This window comes from Mirounga angustirostris, unplaced genomic scaffold, assembly GCF_029215605.1.
Source record: "Mirounga angustirostris isolate CCGP_5_RB_7025 unplaced genomic scaffold, mMirAng1.0.hap1 SCAF_16, whole genome shotgun sequence".
Lineage (NCBI taxonomy): Eukaryota > Metazoa > Chordata > Mammalia > Carnivora > Phocidae > Mirounga > Mirounga angustirostris.
The window spans coordinates 50,910,143-50,932,288 of record NW_026991724.1 but is presented as its reverse complement, the minus strand read 5'-3'; the positions used below and the strand labels follow the sequence as shown (position 1 = coordinate 50,932,288).

Sequence of the window (22,146 nt, the reverse complement as noted above, 5' to 3'; positions counted from 1 at the left end):
CAGCCTCGGTGAGTGCCTGCTGCCACTCACTGAGTGAGAGGGCAGGACGAGTCTTTCCAGCTTCCGCTCTGGCCCGGCCGCCCCGGCCCAGCCCGCACCTTGCTTCCCGGTGTGCGCCCTGGGGCTGCTGGGGCTTCTCCCTCCAGAGCTCCGAGCCCGGTGGTAAAGCCAATCCAGCCCCGGTGAGATGGAAGAGGAGGGGTGTGGGGCTTTGTGGAGCCCCCTACCCTCTGGACGCTGTAGTCATCCCAATCCCAGCAGCTCCACCATCTGAGACCAGCTGACTTACAATAACGACTTTATTTTAACATATTTAATTACAGACATAAAATAGCTGGGGAAGGGGGTGAGCCCCAGCCTCGCCCCATCTCGGGGCCGCAAGGAGGCGGGGGATGCAGGTGAGGCCTCCCTGATGACCCTCCTTCCGGGGTCTTCCTATGGCGGGGCCCTATTGCTTCAGGGGGATGGGGCCATGCAAATGAGGGAGACGGGGACGCCTCTGGGCCCCGCCCACCCCACCCCCTGTGGCCTCCCTCCGCAATGCCCGGGGGGGGGCCCCAACCCCAGCCTCTCTACCTCCTCCTTTCTCTTTCTCCAGGGAGCGGACCCTCTGGTCGGCTCCCCACCCCCTCTGCAAACCTAAAGGGGAATAAATACAAACTTTACAAAGTAAAAGGGGGTCCAACGTTGCCCTGGGCCGGGCCTGGGGTCACATGGGGAGCAGGCCCTGGGACGCGCGGGCCTCACATCATCCCTAACTGCAGCAGCGTGCTGGCGTAGGCCATGGGCTTGACGTCGGGATGAGGCTGGGGAACGAGAACACAGGGGGAGACAGAAATGGGGCAGCTTCACAGCACCAGATGCAGAGAGCAGCCCTCCCCGCAAGAGCTGTTGGGCACTGTGCCCTGCCCTTGACTAGGCCGCTCAGCCTGGTCCTCCCCAGACCCAGGCCAGGGAGAGCAGGGGGCTGCGCAGGTGACTCACCACTGCTGTGAACTGGTGGAACTGGGGCCGCAGGTCGGAGCCCCGGAGGTGGATGTAGGAGGCTTTATTCCCCATCTGGTCACTGTGGGGACAGGGGCAGAGGAGCCGGTCACGGGTGGGGCAGGGGGAAACACAAGGAGGGGCTGGGGGGAGCGGTGTAGAGAGGAAGGTCCAAGGAGGCTGGATGGCAGAAAGTCCGAGAGAAGAGGGAGAGCCAGACGGACAGAACCCATCAGAGACTCTGACAGAAACAGAGGGACGGAGAAGCTGAGAGCCGGAAGAGGGAGAAAGTCACAGACACAGGTGGACAGAGAGACACAGAAGTGAGAAAGAGGCCGACCAAGAAAGGCAGGAGGCACACACAGCCCCATGGAGGCAGGGCTCTTGCCAAAACCTGAACTCTGACCTGAGCACACCCTGCCCCTCAGCACCCGGAAACATGGGGGACAGAGGAACGTGGTGCCCAGCACCTGGAGGATATGGGTGGTCTGATCCAGAGCACAGGCAACTGCAGGACGAGCGGCCTGGTTTCTTCAACCAAAACCCGGCAAGCGGCAGGGGAGGGGGGATAGGGAAATGGAAGACAAGGAGACTGAGAGTGTGGCCCTTGTTCGGGTCCTACTTGGAAGACATCAAACTGAAAGACATTTGTGAGAGACATGAGGAAAGAGAGCGCTGGGTTCAGGTGACCTCTTCTGACACCTGACAGCGTGACAGTGGTGTTCTGCTTGCGTAGAGAAAAGCAGAGTTCTTTCTTCCAGACACGTACGGGGATGTCAGCGCATGAAAGAGGGGAGGACTGGGGTTTGCTTTAAAAGAGCCTGGGGAGTTGGGAATTGCTGAACCTGAGTGATGGCCACGTGGGCGTTCCTTATACTATTTTACATACGCCTGCCTGTCTTTGACATTTTCTGATCATAAAGTTAAAAAAAAAAAAATCCACAGCACAAAGTACAGTGGGTGGGAAAGAGGAGCCCAGACCAGTGGGGGAGGCGGCACCCACCAGTAGTTGGGGGCGGAGAAAACGGTGACACAGCGGCCGCCGTGTGCCACCTCGTAGCCCTCAGCCTTGACTTCGTGGCTGCGGATGATGTAGTCCAGGTGGTTCTCCTCCAGGAAAGCCTTGGTGACATCAGGGCCAAACTGGCAGCTCACGCCCCGCTTGCTGACCGAGCGTCCGTTCTGGGGAGACAGGGAGCTCAGGGTGCTGACCGCCCCACCCCTCTCTACCCCCAGCCCACACCTGCCGGCCACAGCCCTGGGCACACTGACCTGCGGCTGTGGGTCTGACCAGAGCAGGTCGCACATGGGACCTGGGGAGGGGGGGAGGAGAGGGGACGTCAGGGACTGGCCCACCCCAGAGCACAGCTGGGGTGGGGGCTGGGCAGGGCATCCCTGAGCAGGGGCCCGTGAAGTGGGGTTCTGAGCTCCGTGACCTCCCCCCTAGACCTGTTCAACATATTCTGGCCCCACAATGGGAGGAACTTTTAACAGTGCAGTTCAGATCACACCCCTCTGCTGCTCAAAGCCTGCTGTGGCTCCCACTGCCCTAGGAACCAAGCCCATGCTCTTCACCCAGGTGTGTGAGGCTCTGCAGGGTCTGGCCCCACCCACCCCTTCCCTGCTCACCCCCAAACCACTGGCCTGCTAGCTGTTCCTCCCACCAGTGAAGCTCACCCGACGTGGGACCCCCTTGTGCTTGCTGGCCAAGGACGTTCTTCTGGGTGGCAGGTGCCTGCTTCCCCATCAGTTCTAATGCGGTGTCCCCAGAGAGGGCACCCACCCACCAGATCCGGGCCCCATGCCACACTTCCCACAGCTGTGCGTGCGTGTGCACACGTGTGCGCGCTCTCCGTCTGCGCTCACGGCTCCAGGAGGAGCCCTGATACGTCACTCTCCGGGCTCAGCGGCCAAACTCACAAATAAGTGATCGATGCGTGCTCCCCGTGGTGAACACGAACGCTCCCTCGCCAGCACGGCCCCGGGAGGGGGGTGCGCCAACCCGAGTTACAGGTGAGGACACGGAGGCTCAGCCTTGCCATCTTTGCCAAGGGCGCGAAGCCCACCCGGCGCAGGGCCACCCCTCTCCACTGGAGATGCTGCAGCCCCGCGAGGGAAGGGGCTGCCACCCGGCCTGCCCTTGTCACCTGAATCTGGGGGCTGCCGGTTCCGCTCGATCTTCCTGATATCGTCCAGGGTGACGCCGTCCTCACTGAATAAGCCCCCGTGCATGATCTGGGGCGCGGGGGGTGGGGGGAGAGGGGAAACAGCGGTGTGGGTGGAGGCGCCGGCCACACCCCAACCCTCCGACTTGCTTCCCCAGCACGTGTGCCCGCATGCGGCCCCCCGGGGGTGCAGAGGGGCCCGCGGTCCTGCCGCCGCCCTCACCAGCACTTTGCCGTTGATACACTGGGCCAGCGGGAGCCACTCGAACACCTCGCTGAAGAGCTCGTACATCTGGGCTGTGTATTTGGCCTTCACCTCGCCCTCGAAGCCATAGATCTGGTTCATGTTGTCCGTCTCGTGGTTGCCTGGCCAGCAGCAGGATGAAGAGAAGCCTCAGCACCCCCTGCCTGGGCGCCCCCTGGGGCCCACGTCCAGGGGCCTGGGGAGGACTGCCTGGCGGCCCCAAGCCAACAACATTCACACATCAGCTGCTTGGCCCCTCAGCGAAACCCAAGGAGGTGCAGACACTGTTCTCAGTCCCTTTTCTGGAGGGAAAAACAGTCTGAGGGGCACACGTTGGGTGTGAGGCCACAAGGCACAGGCCTGGTCCAGCCCCGAGTGACCACGGCTGTGTCCTTTGCCCCTGTGGGCCTTGGGCTCCTGTTTGGAGAAGGGACATGCATTCCAGGCTAGAAGGACCAAGGAGGGGGCAAGTCTTAACAAAACAACGGGCCTACTACAGAACACCTAACGTGGGCCGGCCCCAGGCTGTGCCTCCAGCGTCCCCCACGCAACCCCATTCTTCCCTCCCAGGGCTCCTGGGGCTTGAGGGGGGTACAAGGAAGCTGTCTAGGCCCCCATGTCTGCTGCAGCCAGCTCTTCACCACCTCCTACAGGGAAGCCCACAACAGGTGGTTCCCAAACACCTACCATGTGCCGAGCGCTGCTGCATGAACCCCCTGAACCTGGCCACGAACCTGGCACTCAGGCCCCCCGGAACCCCCAACCCAGCCCACTGCCCTCACTCCCTCCTGCTCATCTCTCCATGGACAGGTCTCCTCCCCCCCGGAGGGGGCCCTCGTTCCCTGGCGAGCTCATCCTGCACAAGGCCACACTGACCCCAGAGCCTGCTGCTGCCCAGCTTACCTCGAAGTAGGTGAAAATGATCTGGGTACAGGAGCTTAAAGCCAAACAGGGTGAGGATCACTTCTACTGAGAAGGAGCCACGGTCCACGAAGTCGCCATTAAATATCTGCTCTGCTAAGGAAAACGAGGGGGGCGGGCACTGCCTTCTTCCTCAGCCTCCCCATGTCCCACAGCTCCTGCCATTCCCTCCCTAGGAGTGGGGGTGCCAGCAGGGCTGCAGGTCTGTGCTGCTGTCTGTCCTTGCTGTTTGGCTCTGGCCAGGCAGCTGGGCCTCTCGGAGGCTCAGCAGGACAGTGCTGACGTCCTCAACCTCACCTGTTTCTCAGGGAAACGGGTGGTGGAGGGGGACGTGGGGTGGTCAGCTTGCTTTGCTCCCCCCGCCAAACACAAGCCCTAAAGCCACAGGGGCACCAGAACACAGACCCTCCCCCCCCAATACTGCACAGGCCTAGTGGCCCCACACGGTGGCCATTTACCAAGCAACGGTCGTAACCTCAGCAAATACTTATACAGCTCTGACTGGGGGCCGCTCGGCTCTTCACAACCCTCTCAACAATCCCATGAAGCAGACCCTACAACGCCCATTTTGCAAACGAGGAACCTGAGGCCCGAGAGAAGAGGTCGTGCCATGGTCCCACAGCTCGAAGTGGCCGTGCCTGGTGCTGTTACACGTGCGCTCTTGTAGCAGCTTCCTCTGAAGATGAAGAGGGGCTGGGGCCCAGAGGGACCGGGCCACCTGCCCAGGTCACACGGCATGCGGGGACGGGCCCTGGCCCACCTGGTGCCGGCCGGCCACTCCACCCACACCCCCGTGCCCGAGCCACCACTCCGGCTTCTCCCTTTGCGGGCGCATGCCCTGCCAGCCGGCGGAGGCTCATCTCTCAAAGCCCGGTAGGGTACCGGAACAGGTAGGGTGTGCTCTTCTGCGGAAGGATACATAGGGGTTGGTCTCTGAGGGTAAACCATTGAGCTCAAATATGTTGAGAAGGTCATAGAACTGGCCATGGGTGTCCCCACACACTGTAATCTTCTCTGTCTGGAAGAAAAGAGGCCACCGGAGAGGGAGGGGCCCAGAGAGAGACGTGGGGAGGGGGCAGAGGTGAGGGGAGGGGCAAGAGGTCACGGCAGACCGAGAAGAAGCATGCAAAAGACACAGGCAGGGGACACAGAAATGAAGAGGGTGGGACAGAGATCAGGAGGCCAGGAGAGGGGAGGGACATCGGGGGAGAGGTTCGGAGTGGCGGGGGGCGGGGGGGAGGAAAGGCAGACCAAGCCAGGGGGGTCTGTGAGTTTCTGAGCTCCACAGCCCCTCCCCAGCCGGGGAGCCCCCCACCCCTGGCCCGTCCGCACACTGCCCCATGGCGCGCACCTCTTTGAGCGTGGTCTCCACGAGCGTGCTCAGCTTGGAGAGGGCCTCTTTGACCTGTACCAGGATCTGGAAGGCAGGGCAGGCTGTGAGTGTGGCCGGAAGGAGGGCCTGCCGCCCATCCCGGGCCCTGGGGAGCCTGGGCTAACCGGGAGATACTGCTGCGTGGAGGGCGAGGGAGAGGCCGGGAGGGGAGAGGAATGGGCAGGGGAGGCTGGACAAGTGAGCGCTGGCAGGAGCCACAGGCGGCCCTCAAGCTGGTGGCCCCAGCGGCCTCTGTGGCATTTCAACATCAGGATATTTCACATGAAAACGGAGATTCTGGGTTCCCCTTAATATAATCAGCAACATGAAGAAACATGGACGAATCCAGATGTGGAACATTTTCTAACCAACTGGCCAGGACATGTCTACATGTGTCATGAAAGCGTCTCCCCAAAAGGGCACGAGACTGTTAGATGAAAGAAGATAAAAATGCAACATTTGCTCTTTCAATGGATTCTGGATTAAAAACAAACACACACCCATAAAAAACAAAACCAACGAAATAGCTAAAAAGGACATTTTTGGGAGAACCGAGGGAAATTAAAGTATTTGTCTGGAAATGCAGACAATACTAGTTTTTGCTAAGGAAAGACTAAAAATGACTTTGACGTTGTCATGTATATTTGACAGTGTTTCCAGATTTTGTGGATGGACTGCGGACTGTTTGCATTAGGCAGTTTTAATTTTTTTTTTTTTTAAAGATTTTATTTATTTGACAGAGAGAGACACAGCGAGAGAGGGAACACAAGCAGCGGGAGTCGGAGAGGGAGAAGCAGGTTCCCTGCTGAGCAGGGAGCCCGATGCGGGGCTCGATCCCAGGACCCTGGGATCATGACCTGAGCCGATGTGGGGCTCGATCCCAGGATCCCGGGACCATGACCTGAGCCGAAGGCAGACGCTTAACTACTGAGCCACCCAGGCGCCCCAGGCAGTATTAATTTCTAAGGGGAGACACCTGAACTGTGGTCGCAGGACAACGTCCTGCTTTTAGGAGATACAGGTTATGATGCAACTTCTTTCTGGTTCAGGACAAGAAACGAGGAAAGAAAGACCGCAGTGAGTGTGCATGCACACACGTGTGTAGAAAGCTAAGGTAAATGTGTCAAAATGTTAACAACGGGCGCATCTGGGTGAAGGGGGCATGGATATCAGCCCTTGGATATCAGAACAGTACTGTTCTTCCATGTTTCTGTTTGACAGTTTTCAAAATAAAAAGTTGGGGGGGGGACCCAAAGTATCAAAAAAACGTAGATGTCCACCTCTGGTCAGAATGGAGAAGGTTACAAAAGACTGTCACTCTTGCCCTAATGACAACAAACCCCAAACCCACAAAATCCAACCAATCTCATGAAAACCATCTGAGAGCCGAGGGTGTTCACAAAGAAACCTAAATGCATCAACTGTAACAGCAACAAGCCCTTCCTTGGCACCTCCCAGCAGCGTGGCAGGAGGGCAGGAGGCCGAGAGGCTCCGCGAGGCCCAGAGTGAGGGCAGCCAGCAGAGCGCTCGGGCCGTGTGCGGGCTGGTGACGCGGAGAGCCCGGAGCAGCCCCCGCCCCCGAACGCTTCTGCTCTCACCTGCCAACCTGCTCACGCCGCCGTCACAGAAAGTGAGGTGTGAGGCAGCATGGTGTGCGTGTGAGGGGGGAGCCTCCTGAGGCACAAGAGTGGGGGCAACGCTGGAGAGCACAGAGCTCCCCCAGCAGCCCAAAAATCTGGCCGTGGGGCTGAAAATCAGAGAGTGCTCCCACAGTTCCAGAAGCTGGAGACTGCAACATAAAGACATCCCTGGGATCCTGCCAGGGCTGACGGGAGAGTCCTGATTCCAGTCTGAAAACAGTGCGAGCCAGGAGTGAACTCCAGCAAGAGCTGCATGCAACTGCAGATCGCTCAGATAGGGCCCCTCACACCAGCGGCCTGACGGAAGACAGGGCTGCCATCGTCTGTGCACAATTCTTACTTAGCTCAGTCCCTACTGTTCTTTTACCCAAAATGTCTGGCAGACAATAAAAAACGATGAGACACACGAAGAACAGACAACAGAAGCAGACCCAGAGATGACCCAGATGGTGGAATTACCAGAGACTTTAAAAATATCTATGATAAATGTGTAAAAGATCTAGTGGAAAAGACAACATGCATGAACATATGGGGCAGGGAGATGAAAACTATTAATAAAAATAACGAGATGGAAATGCCAGAAACGAAAACGCAGTATCAGAAATAAAGGCTTCCTCTGCACTGCGCTCAGCACGCTCCCGGCTCCGCAGTGTTGGCCGCCGTGGCCGCCCTGCCCCTCAACCTGCCCTTTGTGGCGGAGGTCCCAGGTGTGTGCAGCACCTGGCAGGTGCGTTACCTGGTAGGCGCATTTCCGGTGCAGTTTCTTCTGCTCCTTGTACCACTGCATGAGCTCCTTCATGAAGGTGATTGTCACTTTGCCATCCTCGAGCTTGGGACCGCTGTACTCATCCTCAATGGCTGGTGTGTGAATGGGGAGCAGGAGCGAGTCAGTGACCACAGCCATCATGGTGGGGGGGGGGGTCCCGGGCACAGGGTGAGAGGAAGATGGAGGGAGAAGGTCCCACTCCCCAGCCAGGTCCTTTCCCTGCCCGCTCCTTCTGTTCGGGCCGGCTCTGCTTTCCTCTCTGTCCAGTGGGCCCCCCTCTTCCAGTACCCTCTCTCCCCACTGCCTACTTGGTTTTACAGCACTTAACACAGTTAACTCATTTGTTGACTTGTTAATCATCTCTTTCCCTACCAGGGCATCAGCTTGGTGAGGGCAGGGATTGTTTTATTCACAGCTGTATCCCCAGTGCCTAGCACAGGGTTTGGCACGTAGTAGGTGCTCGGTAATTAGCTGTGGAACGAATAACTGAATCGTCGGAGGGCCTGCAGGACCTAGACAAGTCCCACAGGGAGGCCCGGGAAGGGTGGGCTGGGCGGTACAGAGGCGGGCAGGGAGTTAGACCCCGGCGGAGGGTAGGAGGGGCTCACCCACCTGGCCTGACCTGGGGAACGCAAGCCCCAGCGTGGGACTGTGGAGTTCCCAGGAACGCAGGAAGAGGAGCAAAAGACAGCAGACCGGGGCCAGAGGCCACCCGCGCCACCACTCCCCAGTGTGCGTGGGGAATGGAGAGGGCCCGTGCAAGGATGTGGAATGTTCGGGGCTGGGTGTGGCAGGGCACCCAGGCCCGACTCACTCATGCTCTCGATGTCCAGCGAGTCCACCACGGAGCGCTTGTGCTCATCTCCTGCAATGGCCCGCTCAAAGGCTTTCTGCTTCACGATCTTGTTGCACTCCTGGTACTTCATTTTGGCATCCTTGTCGTGGGGCTTCACCTTCACCACCTGGGCAGGCAGGCGGGCGGGCAGAGGAAGGAAGAAAAGAGGCATCAATGCGCCGGCATAGCCGGTCTGGGGCAGAGGAGCAGGCAGAAGAGGGGACGCCGTGGCTGTGCTCGCTCGGCCTGGCCCTGGGCGCCATGAACCTGGAGCCAGACCACCGGCCTCCATGCGCTAGCGGTGCGACCCTGACCGTGATCAACCTCCAGGCCGCAGCCTGTGCCTCCCGCAACTGGGCAAGGAGAGCTGCCCACCCAGGGCTGTCCTGAGGTTTGGTAAACACTGTTAACCCAAGCAGCTGGGATTTCTTACAAAAATCTTAGCTGTGTCGTTAAAATAAATGTCCCAGCTTTGGAGCATGTGCTCAGCTTGGAGCTCCTCGTGGGGACCCCAGCAGGCTGAGGCTCACTTTACTGACATGACCGTCAACACCGAGGGGAGTGGGAGGAAGAGGAGAGGGTGGGCCGGGTCCACAGTCATAAGGAGCAGCCCAGACGCAACAGAACCAACGACCTGCTGGATAACCTGGACCCCCTGGGCCTCCATTTTCTCGTCTATAAAACGGGCGGGGGGACACAACGGCAGGCTCCACCTGGCAGGGCCGTGGGGAAGCACAGGTAAGGAATCCAGGGCCCCCCCCCGCTGCAGCTAGCCCCGGCACCGAGTGCTGTCCCCTCAGTCTCTGCTTCTGAAGGGCAGCAGAGACTGGGCAGAGGCAGGCCGCCCGGGGTTCAAAGCCCAGCTCCACCGATCCTCAGCCGAGTCACGCAGAGCAGCCGGGCAGCCTCTCCGCGGGAGGGAAGAGGTAACGGTCTCCGCCTCCGAGGGCGGCCGTGAGGATCACAGGTGTGAACTTGCACACAGCGTGCGTGCGCCGCCGGGCTGGCAAGAGTAAAGTCCACACAAGCGGTGGCCGCACCTCATGGCCCCTTTCATGGGCCGTTGTGCTTGAGATGGGGTCACACGTAAACAAGCACCAGGCCCGGGGCTTGGAGGTACAGTAAGTTCTCTATAAAAGGAGCCCGTCCCACCACCCCCACCTTCTATCCCGCTTTCTACAAACTCTGATCCAATTCGGAAGCAGACAGGGCTCTGCCATTTCCTTATTGTGTCACCTTCAGCAAGGACGTCACCCACCACCCCCCTCAGTTTCCTTATCTGTAACTGTAATTGCTATGAGTGGACCCTGCCGGACGTGCCCACGTCGTGGTGGCCCAAGGAGTAGGTCCACAGCTCCTGTGCCGGGGGCCCGGAGAGAGATGCCAGAGCTGGCCCTCAAGTGCGGGGATGCCACCCCCCCCGGGGGAGTCAGGTGCCTGTGCGGAGGCACTTGCTAACCCCCGAGGATCACGGAGGCTCATCCACCCTGGGGACGGGTGCGCAGACCCAGCGGATGGCAAGGAGCTGGGTGGTGGCAGGCGATGGCTTCTTCCCTGTCTGGGCAGGCTCAGGCTAGGGCAGCCTGCCAGGCGGCTCCACCTGGGCTGTGGGTGTGGTGCGAGGCTCGGGAGGCGGCACCAGACATCCCCTGGAGTCCTTCCCAACAGGGAGAGGGTATGAGTCCACACCCTGGGATCAAGTCCAAACTGCCACTCGGCCAGGCCCACGCAGGCCTGCCCACCCCTCTACTTTCTGTCCGACCAGCACAACCCAGCCAGAGCAAACCCACGAGTGCCATGTGCTAGCTCCCGTCACCTTGCAGAGGCTGCCCCCGGCCCAGGACACCTCCCTTCCACCTCCAGCTCCTTCCTAGCTCCTCCTCCTCCAGGAGCACCCCCACCCCCCAGGGCGGGGTCAAGCACCCCTCTGTGCTCCCACAAGCCCTGGGGCTCACCAGGCCCAGCCTTAAACACAGCTGGAGGTGGGTGTCTCCCCACTGGAAGGTGGCCCCACAAGGGTGAGGCTGCGGCTGCGCCCCAGGAGGGAATGGACACGTCCTAGGGGAAGGATGAACCACTAAGCATTTCCTCCGGCCGGTCCCAGATCTCAGAGAACTCGCAGGGTAGGTGGAGAATGGGGACGAATACTAACAAGGCCGGGAAAAGAGGATCAGTAGCAGTAACAATACACAGCTAAATTTCGGAGCCCTTACTATATACCTGATGTTGTCGTCCGCACTGAACTGGCTCACTTTATCCTCCAAGCAGCTCTATCGGGTGTTAACACAATCCCCATTTGACGGATGAAAAAACTGAGGCCCACAGACATGAGGCAGAGAAACCGAGGCCCAAGAAGCCAGGATTCTGTTTTGTCCCTGCCTAGGATCCTGCCTTCCACCGTGCACGCTGGACTGCACCCCCTCCCTGCCCACTGCCACCTGTCCCCGGCCTGAGCCCCCCTTAGCTCCTAGGAAGAGGGCAGGGTGCCAGCACCCCTGCGGAGGGCCCATCACAGGGGCCGACAGCCAGTGAGTACTCACTCCAGGCCCAGTGGCTGCCGCCTCGACTCACTACGGGCTGGGAAACGGGAAGTGGCCCTGCCGGGCACCCCTGCTCCCGGGGAAGGTCATTCCCTCCAGACTGGAGGGGCCTGGCGAGTCAGAACTCAACGCTGGACTTGTCTTTAGAAAGTGGTATGTGGGTTGTATCACGGTCCAGATTCTGACCGTGGTGCCTACGTGGTTACGGGGGAAACCAGGAGCACGGTCTCACTTCACTTCTCACAACCGCGTGTGAAGCCACGATGCCCTCGAGAAGCTGTTTTGACAAGTGCCATTCAGCCGGGAGCGCTCACAGGCAAGAACCACGGTGTTCGACCTGACCGCACAGTAAGCCGGGTTCGCGATCCCTACATGACACTGTGGGGGCCGCCTATGGGTGGCAGCCGGGCAATGCCGTGGGGACCGTAACGCCCCCGGCAGGTCCGAGCGGCACTGGTAGCAGTATCCCCCTCGTAAGTTCGGGTCAGATCTGGCCACCAAACAGTTTGCCCGAACTTCACTCTAAATGTGCTGAGATGCGGCCCGGAGGGGCCCGTCCGAGGCACACAGGCAGCGGAAGCGGGGCCGGGTCTCGGGCAGGCAATGCAGAGGGACAGTCTCAAGCATGACACCAACGTTGTCATCCTCCAGGGCAAGACCCTCTAGTGACTTGATTTAGCGAGTCATACTCAACGTTCCTTTTATAAAACGCAACAGAAGAGGAGAGATGGTCGGAGTCGGGCTGAGCGATGGGAGAGCGCTGTGCCGAGGCGCTCTGCCTGCTGCGTACGGCCGGTGGTCACGCGCCTGACTCGGGTACCAGCCTGTCACTTCCTGGCTGTGGGACCTCGAGGGAGAGGCCCACACTCTGGGCTTCCGTTTCCTCATCTATAAATCAGGGAGCAGGACAGACCTCACAGCGCAGGGTTGGTGTGAAGACCGCCCGTTCCTAGGGCATGAAGGTCACCGTGGCCCGGCCCACGGTGCGGGCTGTACGAGACATCAGCTACGGCGACTCCTGGAACTACGGGGTCGCCATCCCTTAGGTGTACGCACGCCGTACGGGCTTGCAAGGCTGGACGATGCTGGAAGAAGAAACCCAAATGCAAACCCTATTATAAACCAAACCTCCAAAATCCGAGGTGGGGAGCGTAGAAGGAGTCCCCTGGATCCGGCTTGAGCCCAGATGACCAGCTGCATTCCAACCACAAACAGGAAAGAACACGGCAGGGGCGGAGCGGTCTTCCGAGAAGAGGACCCAGAAAAGGGACAAGGAATCCTGGAGCAAGGGTCCCTCTGAAAGGATTAACTTGGAGGTGCGAGGGATGGGGGGCGGGGTTCAGCATCGACCCACGGAAAAGGGAGACCCGTTCCTGCTGAGGCCCCTGGAGGGGCACACAGCCTTCCTACGGGCCAGGGGCTCTCCCCCCACACGACCCCAGAAGGAAGGGCAGTGAGCACTAAGTGGGGGCAGGCCCCACTCTCCACGTACTAATCTCGTTTATTCCTCATAGGAACCCTCTGAGGCAAGCCCTAGTGTTCTCCCCCTTCTACAGATGAGGACACCGAGGGCACAGAGCCAAAGCACTCAGAGCCAGCCCGTGGCTGGGCGCCGGGCTGCTGCCAGAGTCAGCTCCTCCATTAGTAGTAGCCTTGAGGCTTTGGATCATGACTCACGGTAAGGAAAGATACATTTTATACCACACACCCATATTCACATATGCGAGAAACATTTTTTCACGAATATATATACACACTTCCTCCAAAGGAACTGTTTTTTCTACTCTGTTCTATTTGAGGAAGGCACAGGTGCTGGTGTCCAAACCACTGGACTGACTTCATGGCCCACTAACAGTCACAAGACGGGACTCCGGGTTCCAGTCCCAACTCTTCCCCAAGGCCTTGGAGGAGGGGCTTCCCCTCCAGACCTCTGCTTCCTGCCTGCACAATGGACTGAGCCCAGGCACGTAGAGAGCTCACAACAGAGCAAGGCCCATGGTGAGCGTGCAGATGAGGACACTGAGGCTGAGAAAGGAAAGAGAAAGTCTCAGGTCTGTGTTCATCCAAGGCCACATCTTGGCTCTGCCTCCACGGAAGCCGCGATCTAAGCGGGGGCCTGAAGCTCTAGCATGTCGCAAGGCACCTCTGGAAGGCAGAGGGGCAGGAGGCAGAGACCTCTGGACGGGGAGCTGCCTGGCGCTCACAGAGCCTGATGAAATGTGTCAGAGTGGAGAAGCGGACAGCCTGAAGGCTTGGGGAGGACCCACACGGGCAAGGATCCCGGGCTCGTGTGGGGACTCGCCACTGCTCCTAGCGAAGCCTCCACAGGGAAATAGGCTGAGACAATTTAAATGCTGAGTGTGGCCCCACCTCAGGTTGGTTCCCAAAAAGCTGTGGACCCCGCCACCAGCCTTCCATGGCATCCAAAAGGCCTGGGAAGATGTTCATATGTGATTATGTGCACACGATGGCTAGAACCAACCATCTCAGTCTCATGGAGTATGTGGGATTAGGCCCTTGCTTGACCAGGGGCCAGAGCCATGAGGAGAAGGGGATTATACCCCAGGAAAGACTTTCCTACAACTCCACGCATGGTGAAGACCCTGCCACAGACCTGTGCTCAGGCTCATCGGTCCTCTGCCCTGCCCTGTCTCCTCCAGGCCTTTCCCCGCACTGGGAGCCCTGCAGAAAAACCCTGCCCCTGTCCAACCCCGAGGGCCCTCCTGGGTTACTCACTAATGGACCCTTCGCCCCAATAACCTCTACTCATGCCACGGCCACCCAGAAGGTGGCCACTCATCTTGTTGCTATTCTCTAGATGAGGACACCAGGGGACAACAAGGTGCAGGTTAGGCTGGGGAATGGCCTGGGACCTGAAGCTCCTAAGGACTCTGTCCCACTGTTCCTTCCCCCATCCTCCTGGGTGTCACCCCACTCCCTCCTCCATTTTGTCCCCCAGGCTCTACATTACTGCCTCTTCCATGCCCCTGCCCCCACCCTGATACAGGTGTCCCCTGGCCCAGGGCTTGGCTCGAGCCTTCACTTGCCTGAAATCCACCCTCCACCCCAGGCCAGCAGCCAGCCCCGCTCCCTCCAACTGCAGCCTGTGACTCTCAAGCCCCTAGGCGCCCCTCCCCACACAACAGAAGCTGCCCAGCGCCCGGAGGTGAATGAAACAAAAGGAGGGAGTAAGGGTGTGTGTGTGAGGGGGGGTGCAGAATAACGCAACACATTCTGACTGAGCCCCTGTTGGTGCCAAGCAACGACCCAATGAACAGAACAAGCAAAACCCCTCCTGTCAGGCTCTCCGAAGCAGGAGACACAGGTGCCGGGGCTTCAAACCCCGGGTCTGCCACCTGCCGGTCGCGTGGCCCGATTCCCTGGGCCTCAGCCTCCCTGTCTGCACAGTGGGTTAATCACCAGTCCCCCTCCCACAGGGCTGCCACAACGATTCGTTCCGCCCGTCTGCACGGAGGGCACGGGACATGCGAGGCAGGAACGCACGCGCCCTGACATCCTCACGCCTATCATGCCCATGAGAGGAAATCATAGGGCTGGGAGTGGCCGATGAGCGGGTGAACTGGTGACCTGCCACGCTCTAGGTCCCCTCCCTCGTCTCATCACGACACGTGCCCCATGTGCTGCCCTCTACAGCATACGGCCCTGTTCTGCCTTCTTCCAGGCACATTTCCTCGTCCGCCATGACTCTGTTTGCCTACTCTAGGTCATGGGTTTGGGTTTTGCCTTCCCCCAAATTATGGCTCTGCTGGAAGACGGGTTGCGTGGCTCTTGATCACCCACAGCGACAAAAACCCCAACGGTGTGTTGTAACAGGGCACGGGTTACGGGCCAGGCACTGGTCTGAACGCTTGAAAAACAGAAACTCATTGATTCTTCATGGCAACCCTTAGAGGCAGGTCTTGGCGTTCTCCCCATTTCATGCCGTGGAACAGGCAGCAAAGGAGGCCAGGGCACTCATCCCGGCTCACCAAGCAAGTGAGGGCAGAGCTGGGATGTGAACCCGCAAGCTGTGCTCCAGGCCAAGGGGCCTCTCGGGCATTTATCTGTCGGATGGGTGAGGGGTGGATGAACAGGCAGACGCCTCTTCACACCCTCCCTCCCCCGCCAGCCACGCACCCTGAGGCCGTGCCCCCGCCCCCACCGCCCCATCTGGCCAGAGGTGGCGTCCACCGGGCTCAGGTGCCGGAGGCGGCCCACTCCCCGAGGCCCGGCTCACCGTCTCGTAGTCACGCAGGGCGGCCCGGAACTTGCCCAGGGCCATGTTGCTGGCGGCCCGGCGGTAGTAGCCCTTAATGTACTTCTTGTCGATCTCGATGGCCCGTGTGGCGTCGGCCAGCGCGTAGCCGTAGCACTCGGTGCGCAGGTAGGCCAGGCTGCGGTTGCCAAAGTAGATGGCATTGCTGGAGTTCAGCTCGATGGCCTGGCTGTAGAACTTGATCGCGTTCTCGTAGTCCTTGGCTGTGGAGACAGAGGAGGAGGCGGCATGAGGCAGGGCTGCTGCCACCCAGTAAGAACGGGCCCTAGGCTGGGTACTGGCCCAATGTCCCCATGCGCTGATGGGGAAACTGAGGTCCGCAGCTGAGCTCAGAAATGTCTACTCAGCCTGTCCCCTCTTCCCTGTCCCAACTGTCCCCTCAGGTTCAAATCTCCAGGACTCAAAGTCACTTCCACACACCCACCCAGCCATCACCCCTTAAGGCCCCAACCTGGGCGATACTTCTTCCAGAACCTCAGGAGGGTCTTCTTGCAGTCCCATGGCCCGGAGAAGATATATTCGAGTACCAGAGCTGAGATGTTGTGAATCAGCAAATGTGAGTTTGTCCTGAGCCCCTTGGTTGTCCAGCCCCCAAAGGCAAGGAAACAAGCCCAAAGAGGGGGCCCAGTAGGGGAATAGGATGTGGGAAAGGAGAAGGAATCTACTTAGGCCTCAAGGAAAAGGGAACATAGCAGCAGAGACCCAAAAGAAGCAACAAACTGGACAAGAGGAAAAGCATTTCCAATGGAAGGAGCAGGAGGTGCATAGGCCCTGGGGCGGGGAGGGGAGGGGTGTGCTGCCAGCACAAGCCCGTGTTCCAGGACCAGTGAGAGGCTGGGGTGGCTGGGGTGGAGCGAGCGGGAAGATGGAAGGGGATGAGGGCGGGGAGGCCGGCAAGACAGACCCCAAAGGCCACAGCCACAGCGGGGTGCGGATGCTGAGGTTCTAGGTGCAGAGCGGCAGGATGTGCCGTCTGGCCACGGGGAAAAGGTTCATTTCCTCTGAAATGAGCTATGGCTGTGCCCTGCACTTTATATCTTGACCCACGGCTCCTCACATCTCCACGGCATAGGCACCGTCTGGTGCTCACTTTACAGATGAGCCACGGAGGTCTTGTTCAAGGTCAGACACCTGGTCTGCATCTGCAGAGCCAGGCTTGGACCCTTCCCACGTGCCCATTCGACAGGCAGGAGGCTAAGGCGCAGAGGCTTGCCTGATTTGGCGGACCATGATGTGCCAAGTCCCACGTGGGGCTCTTGGTACATGAGTCCTTTCCCTGAACCCTCACGATACCCCTGAGGACAGCTGCATTAGCCCCATTTTCCAGATGAGGGTCCTGACACTCAGCGAGGGAAAGCCCATGCTTGAGGTCACAAGGCAAGTGGTAGGCAGGAATTGGGGACAAGCTGAAACCCAAACACTCCCATTCTTACTCTGTGCCAGGTGGCCCCTGAGAGGGAGCCTAGCATGAGGGCTGGTGGCCTGGGCCCAATCCCCGGCTCCATCTCTTATTTGCCAGGTGTCTTTCGGCAACTTACGTACCCACTCTGGACTTGAGTTTGAGGGTCCTTCTCCTAGCACTTGGCCTAAAATGGGACTGCTTGCCCTAATTCCCACCTCTTTTCTCCAGTGCCATTGTATAAACCATGATAAACCTTTGTTTTGTTTGCTTATAATCCATTTCCACAATTTGAACCTAAGCCCTGTGAGGGCTGGGGCCCTGTTTGTCTTACTTCTCTGAGCCCTGCCCTGTCTGAAGACACAGCACCCCCTCTGTTCTGCCCTTCTGGGGCTCACGGTCCAGTAGGACACACGGACATACACACACACACACATCTCCAGACACTGATGACCCAGAGTGTTCAGCACAGGGACAGACCAAGAGGATGCCACAGTGGGAGACCTGGAGGATGAGAAAGATTGAGCAAGAGTGAGTCAGGTGAAGAAAATGGAAGAATAGGGTTCCAGGCTTCATGAATAGTTCTTCAATGAATAAAGGAAGGAAGGAAGACAGAGGCAGACAGACTGACACTAGGAAAAGCAGAAGTCAGGTCCTGGGGAGATGGCCAGGAACAAGAGAACAATTCCTCCTGCAGCCTAATATCTGGCAATCTTTCAAATGGCTCCGATGTCCCCTCTTTCAGGAAGCCCTCCTTGACCCCCAGGCTGGGTCAGGCACTCCTTCGGGCTGCCCCAGCCTCTGGGCTCACCTATCCCAGCCCTGCCCGTTCCGGGTTTGTCGCCGTTAGGTGATGAGTGTGTCTCTTCAGGACTGGGAGCCCCAGAGGGCAGGCCCAGGACTTCCCAGAAACAAGCAAGGGCAGAATCAGACAGCCTAAGTCTGACGGACCCTCCCTGGAATGCCAGTGCCTTCGAGGACTACCTCCAGCCTCCTGGCCACGTTCCAGAGGCCAGCTGGCCAGCTCTCTCGACGGCTGAGGTGCTGCTCAAGTGGCCGTTTGGCCTGGGGTTTGGAGCCAGGTGTCTCCGAGCCTGACACCTGGCTCTACGAATGCTGACCACGAGGCCTCAGGCAAACAGCCTTCCCTCCCTGCATCTCCGCTGGCTCATCTGAAAATGCAGGAATCACGACTGGCCGTGCCCTGCCTCGCCGAGCTGTGAGGGCTAAATAAACTTTCATAAGGAATGTGGCCACAGCAGAGAAAACCATCAGCAGATACTTGCAAAAGAAGTGAATACATGACTAACTGAAGAGAAGAGGAGAATCAGAGGAAATGCGAGCAGACTGCACTTCACGCATCTACCCAGCGACACCGTATCCCGGCCCTGTTCTATCTGCTTTACAAATTGGGTGCATCTAGCCCTCGAGACAGTCCCCACTTTAGAGATGAGGACACAAAGGCACAGAGAGGTTAAGTCATTTACCCGGAGGTCACACAGCATGTAGGAGAAAGAAACTAGATTTGGATCCAGGCAGCCTGAGATCTTAACCATGTCTACAAAGTCTTAGACCCAGAGGACTCTTTGGGGGTTAAATACAACCCCTCCCATTTTACAGAAGCGGGGACGATGAGGACCAGAGAGAGGGGAAGAGAGCAGAGCAACATCGGCTCTGTGCTCTGAGCTCACAGAGGGGATCCAGCCGTGTTGGCAGGGGGGCTATCCTCTTCCCCCTGCAGGCTCCAGGTAAGGACTCTGAACATGGGAGCCAAGCACATGGCGAGGAAGGGGGATATCCGGGCTCTGCTGCTCACACTCTGACCTTGGGCAAGTGGTTTCACTTCTCTGAGCCTCAGCTTCCTCTATAAAACAAACAGGGCTGCTCCCACCTACCTCCCAGTGCCGCGGGGGAAGATTGAGCAAAGTGGTGTACCTGGCCACCACAGGGGCTCAATTAAGGAGAGCTGTAATTATTCTTTTTATTGTTATTCCCACAGCCCCCGAGGCTGGGGCTCTGTGCCTGCCACTGCCTGCCAGACAGCAAGGGGCCTGGACCAGGAGGAGCTTTCTCCTCTGTGCCAGCTCGAAGCGAGCACCTCTGGCTGCCTGCCCAGCCTCAGGGCTTCTGAGCGCCCAGGTCCTGGGGAGCAGGGGGCCCCTCCCCATGGCTTACTGTTTCCCAGAATTCTTACTTCGCCTCAGCATCAATCCTCGTACTTGCTGCTCTTTCCTAGCCCCATTTCAGGGACAGCCCCACCTTCCTTGCCATCCCCCAGCTGGAGACTGTGCCTTGTCCTGGACACTTCTCCTGACCCTTCAACCCCCCAACGCCAGGCAGTGGCCATGTTCTGTCCAGTCAGCCTCCCCAACATCTCAGATTTATGCATCCACTTCAATCCCTACAGCCCCGCCCTGCCCCAGTCTGGCCTTCATCCTGTTCGGCCCAGGTTCCTGCCCCAGCCTCCTCCCTGCTCTCCCAGCCTCCAGTCCTGCTCCTCTGCAGGGGTCTGGCTAAAGCACAAACCTGACGCTGTCCTTCCCTTTCTCAGAACTATCCATGGCTCCCCAGGGTCCCCAGCCGAAAGCTCAGGCTCCTCCCTTGCCTCTTACACTCCAGCCCCACTCACTTCCTCGGTGCCAGGCTCTGCTCCTCTTTGCCAGGATAGGCCTTTGCCATCCTGTTCTTTCTGCCTGACATTCCCTCCTCCCTCTCTCCAGCCCTCATTTCCTCTCTGAAACATTTCTTAAGTTGGTCAGCAACGCCACCATCCCTCACCTGTCCACCATCCTAGTCTTCCTGGCTCCAGCTCTGCCTTTGCATCCAATCCCAGCCAGGAAGCTGGGGGATCTTACCATGCCTCCCCACCACCCTGAGGATGACATCCACACTCCCTGACCAGGCCTCCAACGCTCCACCTCCAGCCTCATCCCTCACAGGTCCTACCTCCTTGTGGCTGCAGCCCGACCAAATGCTCCCACTCTGAATCCCCTTGTGCTCCCACTAAAGGCCAAGTGAAGGCCGCTAAAGGCTCTAGATTCCTCCCCTGCTCCCTTCTCCTGGCTTTGCTGCTGTTAAGTCTCCCTTCTCTCCTGCAGGATCAATTCTGGCTATCAGACCAGACTCTTGGACTCATCCATCCTTAAAAAAAAAAAAAAAGGCAGCTCCCCCTCCCTGTTTCTCCACTCCCTTTTAGGACCAAAATACTCGAACCACTTTGTCAACATCTGCTGTCTCTACTTCCTCACTTCCTGTTCACTTTTGGGTGAGTGACTACCTAGCTGACTACCACCTTCATTATTCCCCAGAAACTGCTCTTGCAAACCGCTCTTGTTAAGGCTACCACCAACATTCGTGGAGTCAAATCCAACAGTCAAGGCTCAGTGCTCACCCTGGCAGCACCCGACCCAAGGCACAGCCCTCTCCTTCTAGAAGCACTCTCTTCTCTCATCTTTCCTGACACCTTTCCTGACATCTTTCCACTTCACTGACTACTCCTCCTCAGCCTCTTCTCCTTCTTTTCTAAACATTAAAATTCCTCAAGGTTCTGGCCCCTTCTCTCCCTATATGACCTCATCCATTCCCAGGTGTTCTATTCCATTCATAGGCTGACCATGCCCAAATTCTCCCTGGAGCTCCAGACTGGCCCATCTATCTACTCAATGTCTCCTCTTGGAGTAAAATCCAAACTAGCTTTGCAGTGACTTGTAAAACCCTATCTGGTCTGGCCCCTGTTCTAAACTCATCTTGTATCAGTCTCCCCGCTAACTTGCTAAAGTTTCAGCCACGCCAGCCTTTCATTTCCTACCTCAGGGCCTTTGTACATGTGGCTGCACCCACCTGGAACACTCCTTTGAGATTCTTTTCAACATAAATGCCTTCTCCTCAGTAAGGCCTTCCCTGGCCATGCTTTCTAAAGTAGCCTCCAGCCCTTGTTCTCTACTTCACACCCTGTGGGGGTTGTTTTCAAAGCATTCCTCACAACTTCTAAGTATTTTATTATTTCTTGTGTTTTTACCCAACGTCTGATTTCCTGCTAAATTACATGCTATAAAAGGGCAGGGCCACATCTGCCTCATTCACTGCTAAATCCCCAGAGTCTAGCACAGGCCTTAGCACAAAGCAGGTGCTCAATAAACATGTTGAATTAGTGAATGAATGAGTGCCCCATCATCTTACTCTTTCCCAAGATCTTAATGTCATACTATTCTTGGGATTTCCCACCTTTACTCCCAGGGCCTCCCACGCATCCCTTTTCCTCCTGCAACCCCAAATCTCCTATCTCCTTGCCCTCCCACCTAATGATCTATTCCCCACCCTTACAATTCCCTACTCTATTGGGACAGTGCCCCCCACGCCCCACCTGGTGCCACCACCCCAGATCTCCCCATATGGTAGCACCATCACTCCCCAGCCCCGTCACTACTTGACAGCGCCCTCTTCAGGTCTCACCATAACTAGCACCTCTCAAGGATCTCACGTATGGATATGCCCTCGTTCCCGTCCCCCTCCCGCCGCACACTTGGTAGCGCCCTCTCCAGTCTCCCCACTCAGTAGCACCCGCTCCGAATGCCACTACTAGGTATTGCCCCTTCCGTCAGAAGCCCCTTCTGTCGCCCCCTCGTAGCGCCATCCTGGGCCTCCCCACGCCGGGTCACTTGGTAGTGTCTGCCCCGCGCCCAGGCTGCCGCTCCGCGTTGCCATGGTTCCGCGCGGGCCGGGCACCCCTTGCCCTGGGCCGCTCTCCACCCTCCCTTGGTCCCCTCCGGGGTGGGCTCACCTTTGAAGTAGTCGTTCGCCTGCGTCTTGAGCTCCTCTGCCCGATTCAGAGCGCCATCAGCCGGGGGCTCGTCCCGGGGGGGCTCAGCACACTCAGTCCGCTCGCCCTCCGCCATCGCCATGCCGCAAAGCGACCCCCACCCTGGCAACGGCCGCCAGGGGCACCCGGCCGAATCGTCGCGAAGGAGTGCCGAGTTGCTGCTGCCGCTGCTGCACAAGTGTCGT

General features: G+C 58.5%; 1 protein-coding gene across 1 annotated transcript; it reads right to left on the bottom strand.

Annotated features, from left to right (window-relative positions):
- Window positions 1–281: 281 nt before the first annotated feature.
- PPP5C (protein phosphatase 5 catalytic subunit) lies at window positions 282–22,138 on the bottom strand. Its single transcript, XM_045891788.3, has 13 exons — window positions 21,923–22,138; window positions 15,705–15,946; window positions 8,907–9,054; window positions 8,063–8,184; window positions 5,666–5,731; window positions 5,234–5,332; window positions 4,297–4,402; window positions 3,373–3,515; window positions 3,132–3,219; window positions 2,257–2,297; window positions 1,988–2,166; window positions 985–1,066; window positions 282–806 (listed from the first exon to the last, which is right to left on the bottom strand). Exons 1-13 carry the CDS (start codon window positions 22,041–22,043, stop codon window positions 744–746), a joined length of 1,500 nt encoding a protein of 499 aa, XP_045747744.1. The 5' UTR covers window positions 22,044–22,138; the 3' UTR covers window positions 282–743.
- Window positions 22,139–22,146: the final 8 nt, after the last annotated feature.